This window comes from Augochlora pura, chromosome 10, assembly GCF_028453695.1.
Source record: "Augochlora pura isolate Apur16 chromosome 10, APUR_v2.2.1, whole genome shotgun sequence".
Lineage (NCBI taxonomy): Eukaryota > Metazoa > Arthropoda > Insecta > Hymenoptera > Halictidae > Augochlora > Augochlora pura.
In genome coordinates this window covers 34,827,740-34,841,790 of record NC_135781.1, presented here as the reverse complement: position 1 = coordinate 34,841,790, position 14,051 = coordinate 34,827,740, and the positions used below count along the sequence as shown (strand labels likewise).

General features: G+C 31.1%; 1 protein-coding gene across 3 annotated transcripts; it reads right to left on the bottom strand.

Moving 5' to 3' along the window:
• Positions 1-10: 10 nt before the first annotated feature.
• Positions 11-13,513, bottom strand: LOC144475601 (protein tudor). 3 transcript variants are annotated; one of them, XM_078191652.1, is made up of 12 exons: positions 13,379-13,513; positions 12,220-12,858; positions 10,966-11,979; positions 10,002-10,421; positions 9,329-9,864; positions 9,162-9,232; positions 8,170-9,078; positions 7,668-8,088; positions 7,145-7,332; positions 5,889-6,053; positions 5,320-5,477; positions 11-5,230 (listed from the first exon to the last, which is right to left on the bottom strand). In XM_078191652.1, the coding sequence occupies exons 2-12, from the start codon at positions 12,825-12,827 to the stop codon at positions 1,924-1,926; spliced, it is 7,797 nt and encodes a 2,598-aa protein (XP_078047778.1). In that variant the 5' UTR covers positions 12,828-12,858; positions 13,379-13,513; the 3' UTR covers positions 11-1,923. The 3 variants fall into 3 exon arrangements, with proteins under 3 accessions (XP_078047778.1, XP_078047779.1, XP_078047780.1); XM_078191653.1 differs by lacking the exon at positions 13,379-13,513 and adding an exon at positions 13,089-13,303; XM_078191654.1 differs by lacking the exon at positions 5,889-6,053.
• Positions 13,514-14,051: the final 538 nt, after the last annotated feature.

Sequence of the window (14,051 nt, the reverse complement as noted above, 5' to 3'; positions counted from 1 at the left end):
TTTATTAATGCTTTGATGCTACGATTAATACTATCGTTAATATTTTTAATATAGAAAGTAAAAAATATTTGCAAACTTGTATTAGAAAATATAATTTATTTTAATAAAAACATTTACACGATCTAATAGATTTATTAAAGAACGCAATACTGTGAACATACTGTCGATCTGCATTTTGATGCTTTAGTAAGTTTCCACAAAATAAAGTAAGCATTAAATTAATGCTTATGCACTTGTTTGTAATAAAACAAATGTTGAGTTCACTCATAATTACAATCTAATTGGGTGGAAATAATGTTTACAATTGTTCCAACGTGATTACATTAATTGAAAATTCTAGTCTTCATTTGGTTTAATTACTCTGTTTCCTACACAGCTTCCTTTTATTACTGCAGCTTTGAAAACAGCGTTAATATATTCTTATTGATGAGCAAATTATCTGTACGTATGTCAATTTATTATAGCAAGTGTCTTAACAAAATTTCTCGTCAGTCACTAAAGTTTTATGTATATTATCAACCGTAAAACACATGAACAATATTACTATTAAAGGCATTGCAATGTTATTAAAAATTGTTTAAATAAAGAAGCACCTGTTCCCTATAGGTAGTATTAACATGTACATGCACGCGTGTACAATTGAATTGATTTTTCTTAATATCTTATATTCCTGGTTTTGTAATTGGTTTCATTTGTATCAACATTAATGTGTCCATTTCTTTTCCTTTTTTAACTAAATATTTTCATTATTGGACCGATAATATAAAAGTATATTGTTTCCAGGCAATATTGAAAAAAATGTAAGTTTTCTATTTACAGAAAAAAAAAGTAATTGCTTCATTGAAGTACAAATGTACAGGAAGAGAGATGCATACTTTTTAAACTTTTTTACGCCATAATTCTATGATATACAAGTTAGCTTGTACGCATTTATACACTGTTTTTCTTTATTTCCTTTTAACATTTGTATCTTTTTTATAACGAAATCATATACAAAACGTGTTCTGAATAATTAAACGTTGTTATAAGCATAGTCATAAGAAAATTCTAAATACAGTGTAATAAAAATGTAGAAATATAAATTTACCTGACAGATTACATCTGAAATTTTTAGCAAACTAAAAATTTTAACAGTCGTGTTCTTCTAAATAAGTTGAAAATTAATAACATAGCCACATCTGAAAAAAATTAAATTAATGTCGAGTTACATAATTACATTTCTTATTACTTTGATATCTTTGTTAATGTTGTGGAGTTTTAAACGAAATATATCAAACTTCATTAATTATAACATTCATAAAATTATATCGAAATATCTAATTGTCGTTGCAAATTCTAATTGCAATTCGAATTTATAAGTTTCGCAGTATAATGAGGTCACAAAACAATATGAATATAAAATATAAACGATAGCAGAGTCGTTTGAAGCTATTATTACAACGAATATATCCTTTGTTTCTCTTTGGTAAAACACCGGAAAATATTTTATTACTGATTTATTGCTAACAGACCTATTATAATGTTATGTTACTAAAAACAGAACGTTTTTTCCTTGTTTTGGTATAATACAAAATTAAATAATACACACTAGTATTCTTAAAGTAATAAAAACATAAAAATAACAAAAATAAACAAGGCGATTTACACTTTAACATTTTTTTAGGCATTTAAAGCTGCAGTGTAAATTTGGGAATGTTCTTATCCATTTAAATTTGTTTCCAAAGGAAGCACAATAGAATATCATTTCCTGTGGACTTATAGCATGGTTTTGTAACTTTTGAAAAAAAATATTCTATAGAAAAATCACTGAAAATGAAATATGACTGTCTGAAAAATTAAACGACATACATTAATTTAAAATGAATATTTGGCGACGTTTTTCTACATGTATGTTTAATACAAAGTCAGTCTCTTTGTATATGATCATTCGGATGTTTTAGCGATATCTTTCGTCTCGATAATGTTCTTAACATCAATCGTTTCAATAATATCTCTAGGGACTGCTACGTCAGTTAATGAATTTACATCTGGCTGGTCCATAAACTCGCATTCGTTATCTGAATTCTCTTTAGATTTTGACTTCATAAATTCGGCCTTGTCTAAAATTTCTGTCTCAGAATCGTCTTTAGTAGCAGTTATACTCATAGTCATTTTTTCAATATCTTGTTTTTCTCGCACTTCGATTTCCGTATTGCATTCTCCTTCCTGATTATCGTTAACATCAACTTGTACAGTATTCTTTTCTCGATGAGCATCGTTGTTATCATCTTTCCCAACGTCATCTTCTTTTCGAATATTGTTGGCATCACCTTCTAATATGTCTTTTGTTTCTTTAATGTTGTTGCTACCATCTTCTGCAACATCTTCTTCTTTCTGAATATTGTTGGCATCATCATCATCATCAGTTTTTAAGATAATTGTATCTATCGCAATCGATGCAACATTTTCTTTGACAATTGGTTGTAATTCTTCTATATTATTTACTGTTTGCTCACTATCTTCACAACTGTCTTGACCATTGTTTTCATTTTCTTGTGTGAAACCCATACCAACTTCTGATATTGTAGGATTACTGTTGTATGAATCAGATCGATCTTGCGTTTCCAATTTCTCGCATGTTTCTTTTATTGTTTTCATATCAGTTTCCTCGAGTGACTCGGTATTGAAAGATTCCGCTTCTTCCTCCGCTTCACCTGTAATATTTCTTTCCATATTTTGAATTATTTCATCTACAGTGAGTTCCGCAGACGAATTGGAAGACAAATTGGCTATATCCTCTTTCTCTGTGTCTTCAACTTGTTTCTCGCTTGTATAGGAAGTTGTGTCCACTGTATTTTTTTCCAAAGTGTCATCCTCCTCATAGTCTTGTAATGTTTCATTGAAATTTATAGTTTCTTCAGCTACTGCAGCTTTATTTTCAGAAGTTGAGACTAGGATATCAATAACGTCTTGTCCATTGAGACTCAATTTAACGTAAATTGGATCACACGAGTTATCCAGTATCTCTAATTGGAATATTGTTTCGGCCTCGTTCGAAAGTTCTTCCAACGTTTTATGGGCTTCCGGTGGCCAAGAATTTATAGTTTTTGGTTTGCGTAGAGCACAACATTTCGAAAGAGCAGGTATATTTGCTAAATCTGCGGGCAACATTCGTACTTCATTCGTAACCACTGTATTACCGTAATCGATGTAACGAACAGTGGTAGAATCTCCAGAATGTGAGAGGATTTTAGCTCTATACCATTCACCGTCATCTAGGAATTTCGCAGCACAGATTGTGTTTTCTTCGATCGTGTTTAATGGGAGAAAATCGCAAGCCGTTCGCATTCTGTTTAAGATTATGTTCAAATCGGCGGTAATGTTTTCAGTTTGAACATAGAATTCATCCAATGAATTAATATGAGTAATAAATACATTTGGTGAATTTTCCTCGCCTAAAGGAGGTAATCGTTCCTCTATGATAGGTGAATAGCGTTGACAAAATTTCGCAAGTAGATCCGTTACATTTTCGTCAATTAATGTCAATTTGACCAAGGATGTTTCATTGTCGTCACGATCATCATTAACTACATCTAATAAAAATATTGTTGCTCCGTCGGCAGCTAATTTAACGAATTCTTCACAAGCCTCTTGCGACCAATCTGTGACTCCTTCCGGCATAACTAAACGACACTTTCTTGATAGAGGTGGTACGTTCGTTAGATCATCAGGTATAGCACGTATCTCGGTAGAGACAGCTGAATTCCCATAGTCAATGTACAGAACTTCCATTGCATTGTCATTGTGTGATATAATGCGTGCTCTATACCAGCAATCGTCTTCTGGATACTTGGCAACACACAACATATTTTCTTCAATTTTATCAACTTTAGGAAGCATATGCGCCACGATGAATCTATCAGACATAACTTCTAAATCGCTAACAGACTTTTCTTCCTGTACCCAAAATTCACTTGGAGAGTTAATGTGACTGACAAAAGCAGAGTGCGGATCCAATTCAAGATCAAAAATTTCATCTATCAAATCTTCTTCGGTGTGAATCATTACAGCAAGATGCTCTTTTACTAAAGTATCTCTAATACTTTGACCATCTACCAACAAATCTACTCGTTTTGGAATACCATTGGCAATCACCAGTGCTTGTAACAATTCAACAGACGATACTAAATTTTCAAATCTCTTGCATGTTGTAGCATTCCAATCTTCTGAATCTGTAGGAATTACATCTAGTCGGCATTTAACCACATACTCTTTATTTTCCTTCCAAGAATCTGGAATTTGCCGAATATTCCCAAATTTATTATCGATTATATCGGTATTTCCATAATCGATGAACCGCACGGACGTTATATCCTCATCCGCATCGAGTACCTCTGCTCTATACCATAAATTAGTGATGGTATAAAACGCAACGCACAAGCTTCCTACTTCTAGTACCCCATCTACTTCTGCGAATGTAGGGGCCTGTGTTTGGAGCTCTAATTGTTTCTTTGAAAGATTTGCACTATCTTGTACAGACTGAAGCCAGAACTGACTTGGTGAATCCACATGCGATACACATACATCATATTTACGACCTACTTCCATGTTATGAATATTGATTGTTTCCGACACTTCCTTTTGTGAAAGTATATTAAGAGCTCCTAATTTTTCACTAATTTTCTCTCCATTATGTAGCAGTTCTACTGTCCATTTTTTATTTACATTATGGAAAACTGCTGTAAATTCTTTATTTGACAAATATTCTTGTAGTATCTCTACTTGTTCCGATATTGTGCCTCTAAGAGTTATTGGTAGCGACACATTGATAGATAATTGATGTGGTACATAAAAGCATGGATGCAAAGTCATTATTACGTCATGAGTAACTTCCTCGTTGTTGCCATAGTCAATGTAGTTCACACAAATTTTGGTTTCTGTACAAGTTATGACCCTAGCACGATACCAATGACCATCAGCACTTTTTACAGCACACAATAAATCTACTTTAGGTTCCACCAATTCACCAGTCTCAGCATAATATTTGTCGAGTGCTTCAATTAAATTTTTATCCAGTGTATAATCTACATTACGTTGTAACCATATGCTGGCAGAATGATCTGCATACGATACTAGCACTTTATATGTAGAACTTAAAATAGGCATTGGGCATATTGGTGATATTTGTTCATTAATATCTTCAGAAATATTAATTTTCTTACCCAAAGTATTAAACAACTTTACCACAAGTCTGTAAAAAACATAAAGAACGTTATATGTATGAAGAATGCAAAGACTAATGAAAATATAACTGACTTGCATACTATGTATACAACATACCTGTTATTGTCAACTTGATCGATATACATAATTACTTCCTTTCCTTCAACAGATTCCTTTAATGATACATCTGCTTCAGGTGATAACGTAGCGTTCATAAGAGAACATTCCACTGCCTGATTTTGCATAACTGAGAGATCTCCAGGCAATGCTAACATCTAAATTAACGCAAAATTATATTAACGTTTGGTAAACAAATGATAATATTAAAGTATTTTTATAATAATTACAATAATTTTCAATGTTTTCCTTCAAGTGTTTAATCGAATGTCTCTGTCTTATGATAGCAACAGTTTGCAAAGCAATACGATATTAGTTTCTAATTTTATATTACTCTTTAAATATCGATAGCTTCAGAGTGATTTGTTATTGCCAAAACAATATTTATTTTTCCAAAAGTATATAATTGAATTTAATTTATATTATGCCATTGCATTAATATAATTCAGTGCCGCAAGTATGGTATTAAGTAACACCTACGTAATATATCCAGCATCGATGCTTCACATTCGCTATTAATGAAATGATTTTAGCATTTAAATTAATCTCTTTCTTTCAAAAGAACTCACGCAGTCTGAGAGAATTTCATCGTAAGCTCCAGTATCAATGAATTTTACATCAAAGCCTGCAGATTGTGAATGGTTACAGATTACAGCTCGTCTCCAAACTCCATTAGAATAAACCAAACAACCTGTGCCTAGGCATATCTCATGGGCTGATAATCGTTGCATCACCTGCCATTGGCATATTTATTCTTACCAATCTTATATGCTTAAAATTATTTATCCATGAACAAGGAATTTTAATTTTGAAAAAGTTACAATAACTGAATTTTACTAGCCTGCTTATTTCAACGAAAAATTAATATACAAATTTATAAAACCAAGAGATAACATAATATTAGAATAATGTTGTAGTTAATGTTGTTAATATAGTTATTGTCTTTAAGTTAATCTAATTAATGACATTCGTGAATGTTAAGGGTACAACAAAAATCAAATTGAATATTAAAAATTGCTGAACTTGGTTGGAACATACATTCAGACTAATATAATATGTACATGACTCATTGTTATAATATAAACAACATGCAGTGTCAATAACCAAATCAAAGAAGAGTAGGCTTGTACATTTATAATTTTAATTCTTAATCGTGTTAAGGAGAATTGATAATAAACGAAATTTGAAGAAAAAAAATTTTTTAGTATAAATATATTCAATGTCATCTAATATTTGATTATACAATTCTAAAGCTTGCGTGGTAAAACTAGATACTGTATATATGCTATAGGAATCAATCCAAAATTGATTGCAATTACAAATTTCATAGAGGTAAACTGTACAAAAAGACATATTTCACCTGCTGTTATTAATACCATACCATTTGACATTAAAAATTTCATGCACAATGATATTTGTATAAAAAATGATTTTTCATTAAAAAATATACATACAAAATGTACATTGGTCAATACATGTATATCAAATAATAGTTTGACAAACACATTTTGAAATGGACATGTTAATAAGATTTATATTAATAATGTGGCATCACTTGTTACTAATATAAATTAAATTAAATAATTAGATATATTAGAAAGTACCGAATGTTTATAAGTTGTGATAACATTAGTGTAATGCTTGTACAATACATTCATAAATAAATTTCTAATGGCTTTTAGTATTCAATATTTTTCATGCATTGAATGCTCGATGATACTTGCTGAACATGCTTACAAATCTTTTTCATTGAATTTGGAAGAAAATACACGCGCGAGCGTACTTTATGGATACTTATAAATATGTATATCTATATAAGGCATACCTTCGGATTTTTGTCAGCCATGTACGTATTTACCAAATTTTCACATGCAGTGGCAAAAGGAAGTTGAACATAAAATTTAGTTACATTTTCCACACTTGATACTTTTACTCTAAGTGCCTGACCACTTAAAAGATTTATATCCACACGTTCAATCTTACTTGAAATTACAGGTGTTATTGTTTTGGTACCTGTAAAAAGAAGCTAATGAAGGAAACTAATAGCCATAATTGCATTAAAATGACATGAATACGTCTTTGTAACTAATTGAACTTTCTACTTCTACGTGTTCTCTAGATAGGAGAGACCTACAGAATACTGACAATCATAATAGTTGTTCACTCCATTTCAATCGTTGTTGGTTTATAATATGTTAACGATTGAAGTGAAGAGGACAAGTATTGTGAAAATAATTGAAACGTATTGAATATCCTTTCTCCCGGCGAATTAAATTGCAACGTTGTAAATTGTAAAGACAGCGTGTACTTCTGAAAATAAAGAATCGAAAATATGATGCCATTTTTACCGTCAGCAATATTATCTGATTTAGCTTCTGAGGCAAATGCTGCAAGGTTTTTCTCTACCATCATATTAGCAACATCGTTTCCATTATTGTTTAACGAAATTAAGTACTTATTTTCCTCGATACCATGGAAAGTGCATGTATATTTGTCACCATTGAAACAATTATCGATTGCTTTGGTATCTACATTAGACCAATTGAAACCATCTTTTGGAATAATATTTAATAAAGAACATTGAAATGCTTGTTTAGGCAGGCGCATAAACTCCTTTTCTACAGGATAAATATTTTGAAAATCAACCACAGCATTGTTTCCAAAATCTATGTAATGAATAAGATGACCATTGTATTTGTTTAACTCTACAACTTCAGCACGATAAAGAGCTTTATCCTCAGAGAACGTTGCTATCACGGGTGATCCAATCTAAAAGAATATTAATAGTAAATATGTTTTGATTATATTTTCTATAAATTGTATAGGTAAAAAATGGTTGGCAAAGAATACCTGCAACGTATATGATACTGGTTCTCTGCCAGTATATATTCTTTGAATTTTATTCATCATGACCTTAAATTCATTTTCATTGTCCAGTGCTTGACAATAGAAATTATTAGAATTTGTAAACCATGTAACAATCACATCCTTCTTAGTCCCTGGCGTATGGGAAATTGTTGACCAGACAGCGTCTAAAGGTGCATAATCAGGTTCAATTTGTTGTTTTACGTTTGTACTTGTTTCACTGCAACGTATTGCAGCTTCTTTTGCTTGCAATAAATTGACCCCTTTACAAAATTCTTCATTTATGAAAGCATCGTTCGGACGACCATCGATTACTTCGCGTATCATAACACTGTATACACCATTTTCTTCGGTAACAAATTCTGCTTCTAACATTTTTTCGTTTACCTTTTGTTCAAAAGTTTTTATTTGAGTGTCACTAAAAGTAACAATGTTGATACCAAATAATTTACAGTGTATAGCTTGCACCGGAAGTTTTAGAAACTCCTTTTGGATTACTTTGATTTTATCAAAACTAACTGTTTCTGTATTTCCATAATCTAGAAATTGAACAGTTGCAACAGTTCCTTCGATAGATTTAACTATAGCTCTGTACCATCTCGAATCTTCAGAATATTGAGCAATGCAGTATAAACCGTTAAATATTATGGATTCTCTTACTAATTCTCCACCATTTTCATAGATCGACGCAATAGTCTCCATTATATTATCTAATGCAGTGTAATCACAACCTAACTGAACAAAAAAGTCAGATGGATTATTTATAAAAACTACTTCACAATTCTTTTTAGAACCGATGACTATATTTGGAGCCGGTATACGAAAATCGCTTCTATTTCGTATGGGACTATATCGACGTTCTTCTTCCATATTATCTGTATTTATTGCGGTTAACTAAAACAAAAGACAATGAAATTTTTCAAAAAAAATGTTGCAAAAATTATAGAAATATTTCGCACATGATTAATTTATTTTACCTTGTACTGTGTTAACCTGTATCCCTGTCCCTTTCGATCTTTGGATTTGTTATTTCCATGATATGGGTCGCCTAACAAAAATGTTTGTATTAAATACAACGTACATGAGTCAAAATATTTTTTAATACTAGGAATGAATGAGCAACTGAGATTAAAATAATACTAACTGTTTGTTTTCCCGATTTTGGTGTTGAAATCATTGTCCCTATCACTGAATCTACTGTTTTGTGTTCTTACAGAAAATCCGTCACGTTTTGAATAACTACCACGCGTTGTGCTACCTCTTCCGCGTCTACCACTGCCTCTAGATGATGTGTCCGAATCTTTATCACTCCAGCTTTTATCGGAAGAATGACTTTTTGCACCATGTGCTGAGGTTTTATTTCGACCACCTCTGCCACCTCTACTACCATCCCTGCTCCCATCTCTGCCACTTTTAAGAGAATCATTGTAATCATTTCTATTACTCCATTTATCCTTTGCATTTCTGGTATTAGAGAAATCATCCTTATTATTAGACCTTTCATTTCTAGAATCATTGCGATGAAAATTGCTCCTTTCATTTCTATTTTCATATAGATTTTCTTCATTAGATTTATCTTTCCAAGATTTAGATTTATGCTTTTCCTGAACAATGTTGGTGTTTTGTGCTTCGTTCCATGTGTCTATTTTATTCTTGTTTTGCCAACTATCTGTATTCTCACTAAAATGTATAAATTAATTCTTTAAATGGTTTAAATAAATTTTAATAATCTGTGGATAAGTGATGAAATACCACTTAATATATTTTGAGGATTATGTACATCTAGGTGTATAATAAAACGTATTTGATTAAAATACCTTTGATTACTTTTCGGACTTATGTTGGAAGTAGTTTGCTTTTCTATATTTTGATAGTTTGGTTCAGTTACCATTGTTTTCTTCTCATCCTCAATTATACGAAACATTTGAGTTTTAATGCTTTCCATTCTCTCAGGTTCATATAAATCTACGACTAAGCCATCCGGCTTTATATCTATTACTCTTAAGAGCAAACGTTTCTCCAAAGTCAATAACTCAAATTTATTATAAACTTCTTGAGTAGATGAGAAAAGCTCCCAACCATTTAAAATACATTTTATAGCTTGAGCTTCCAATCGTTTTATGAAGTCGTCGTGCATAAAACGAAGAGAAGTTATGGTAACAGTTTCTTCATTACCGTAGTCAACGTATAATACCCTTACGTTACTTGCATTTATACCAAGAATTTGTGCTCGGTACCTAATAATTAAATAACGTGTATTATTTTATGTCATTTTAATATTATTAGCATACCGTGGATGCTTGTGCATTTACAACATATTTAATTGTATGAAAAACCATAAAATAAAAATTGTGCATTGATTAAAAGCTATAAATTATACAAGATGTTAAAGAAAGCATTCAATATTTATATAGTAAAAAAAAGCCTTTGTAAACATAGGTCAACCTTGACAAGCGTCTTACTTGTCTCTATGATTTGCAATGCTTACTTTAGTGTTTATAAATCGGATTCCAAATATCCTCCTTCAATTGTTGACAGTAGATTTTATCTAAAATTGATCAGTTGTGAATCGGTGATTGTGAGTCTTATTTATATTATGTGATTACATCAATATTACACGGTTACCAACAATCATGATTTTAACAAACAACAATGTTTGTATCTCAAAAATGATTAGTTTTTTAACCTATGTTTATTAAGGCTTTTCTACTCGATCGATATACTTGTTTTTTACACCCTGTATATACGTTCATAGTAGAATCAGTGGATTATTTAACTAACCATTGATTATCATACAAAGCAGCACAAGGAAGACCAATTTTCATTTTCGTTAAATTCAGAACGGGCGGTGCTGATTGACAAAATTCTGCTAGAGAGTCCATTAGAGATTCCAGAGATCCCATAGTGCCATGTAAATGTACAAAAAATTTCCTGCAAGATTCCACGAATGAAACATGTACAATTTCTTCAGCACCTTTTGATAATTTTCTTGCTTCTTGATATCCAAACGATATAGGCAGTACTGTTGGCGTTGGAAATGCTTGTTTAAGAATACTTTTTATGTTCTTCCCGTTATCGTATAAAGCTCCGTACTGAACCAAAGGTGGTCCTTCTGGCGAGCAAACATGTAAAACAAGCAGCTTGTCTGACACAATTTGCTTGAAGTATTCTTTCATCTCTTCTGTGACATTTAACTTGTGAATTCCACTTAGCGTAAAACGAATAGAAAGTACTTTGGGATTAATAAAATGAGATGGTAATTGGAAAATATCTGTGTATGGTAATACCTCTGTATGACCAAAATCAACATAGTACAGTTTGCACTTATTTTCCATTACAGACATTACAACAGCTCTGTATAATACTTTAGTTTTTGTATATCGGCCCAAACAAACTGATCCAGGTAAAGGAGGTTCTTGCAATGGTTCTATAGAATGCCTATTAATATCTCTCATGAGCGAGCTTAGTATTTGAGATGTACTTTTGAGTTGTACAGAAAATTTATGTGGACCATCTTCTACAGAAGATACATGTACTTCATGCTTGGAGGGTACATCTAGAACACGTGATTTAAATACAAGAGCTTCTTGTGCAGACGTCTGCATCATGTGTTTCTGTTGAGCTGCGCAACATAAAGGAACGTTCGATTGATATCCACGCATATCATTTTCATCACAGTGTGATGGATTTACATTCTGCACAGACATCATTGAAGCACGATTGTTACTTATAAAGCATTTGTCTGACTGTTGATATGCCACTGGCACTTGTGGTTCCCTCATACATTTCTGTGGCCTATAAATATATGGGAATATATATAATATTATATCGAATTGTAAACATATTTCAAATATAATAACTAGAAACAAACAAGTAAACAATTTGTAAAAATATTAACATTACAGAAAGTTATGAATGTAATTATAAATAAATATTAAGCAATCACTTATTGCATTGAAGAAAATATGTGATAAAATAAGCAAGTAGTAGAAACAAAGATATGTGAATAAAATCTTTTAATATTATAATATATACCTAAACATTTCTTGTAATGTAGTTCCTATTGCCATGCGTCTTTTGATTAATAATGCACCGAAATCATCATCATTATAGCAAAGTTTAATGAAGCGATGGTTATTAATTATAGTGTGGATTGAAATTTTATATTCACTATAACACAAGGACTGCTTGATCAGTTCAATTATTCTGTTTTCCCAGATACCATTTATCGGTAATACGTTCATTAATATAAATTCAAATGCCACAGGTGGAAAAGACTGTAGAGACTCCGAACCAGGTATATTTTCAAGTAAATGAATTTCTTGAGGTGATAATACTTCAATATTACCATAATCGATGAATTGTAAAACTATCGTATTATCTGGATTTATATTAATTACTTTTGCTCTATAATATCCTTCATTTTGAAATCTAGCACAACAAAGTGCATTTATACGTAGGGTACCAGCTCTTGATCCAATACAACCCTGACTTTGAGCAAACTGTTCGACCAGAGGTAGAATCATACGTTCTACACATGTCCCAGCATTTTTATCCACTTGGCCCCAGATTTTAAGGAATGAATTCTCTGCCTCAACATGAGTAACAAAAATTACCATTTCTGTGCTTTGCTGTATATTCATGATGTTTTATATCAATCTGTGTCTTGACAACCTGTAACATCAAAATTGTCAAACATCATTGTTGGATGCAAATGTTTTGAAACTCATCTATTTATTATTTGAAATTGAACCATTCCAGACAAAAGTTATTGAAAAATGCAACTGGAAAATGAAACTGCTTCAGTTATTGTCTTCTTATCAATTTTTTCGTTACTCTGATTTTTCGTTCGTTTTCTTCTAATAATAGTAATGATTACAATAAATGTATCCTTTTATTTTTACCGTTGCCTATCCAGACCAAGTCCCGTAACCCTTTCACGCTTTACTACATATCAAGAATTATGCAGTCATTACAATATAGCTTAGTATACTTGCAATAATAATTTTGATAATACTCTTGGTGTAAATTTCAATTGTTTCTGTATGCACATATAACAGAAAATATATGGTTGATCATTATATTTGTAATCAAAATCAAAATTGTACATACGTAAACTGATGTGATATTCTTTATATGATATTGCGTAAAAAAAAAAATGTATGTCAACGCTGCAACTAGAAGTAATACAAACCTTATAAATAAGACATTGGGTGCCTTTCTTCCAATTTGTTTCATTAATAATTATAATATCGCGATAATCTTTCTACAAAATTTCTCTTTTGTAAATACCTTCAGAATCTGGCGGTTCACCGGCTTTTTATCATCCACATGGAAGTTTCTTTGACCATAGTTTTCATATTATGAAATGGCGCGAAAATGAAATTTATATCCATAAATTACAAACAGTATAAATGTAGCTTCTTCTATGGCAGATAATTATAATTCATAAATTTTAAAACGATAATGTATATATATTTTTTAATATTGCTTAATAATAATTTTAATATTGCTTTTTCGCATCTTTTTCTTACATTCAGAATTTAAGTAAAATTTTTAATTGGTGGAATGTTACATCAGCTGATTTTAATCATCCAATCGCGGGTAATGTAGAATTTGCGTTCCAAATATTTTGCAACATTTAATAACAAAAAATAAAATATAACAAATTTTTAATGTATTTTATTTTTATCTGATTCTCTTCTAATCTAATTCTTACAATTAGAAAGCATTTACATAACAACTTTAACTAGCCCGCGATTTCATACCGAAATATGAAAAACCCATCCACAGTTAAACACAGATAGAGTAATAAAAGAAGATTATAAAGAAAAGTAATTATTTATAGAAGTATATACACCATGTGT

Excerpts from the sequence above, each read along its gene's own strand:
- LOC144475601 (XM_078191652.1), bottom strand. The coding sequence starts at position 12,827 with ATGAATATACAGCAAAGCACAGAAATGGTAATTTTTGTTACTCATGTT. Across the intron at positions 9,865-10,001 it reads AGTCCGAAAAGTAATCAAAG|TGAGAATACAGATAGTTGGC; the intron begins GTATTTTAATCA and ends TATACATTTTAG. Across the intron at positions 8,089-8,169 it reads CAGTATCATATACGTTGCAG|ATTGGATCACCCGTGATAGC; the intron begins GTATTCTTTGCC and ends ATATTCTTTTAG.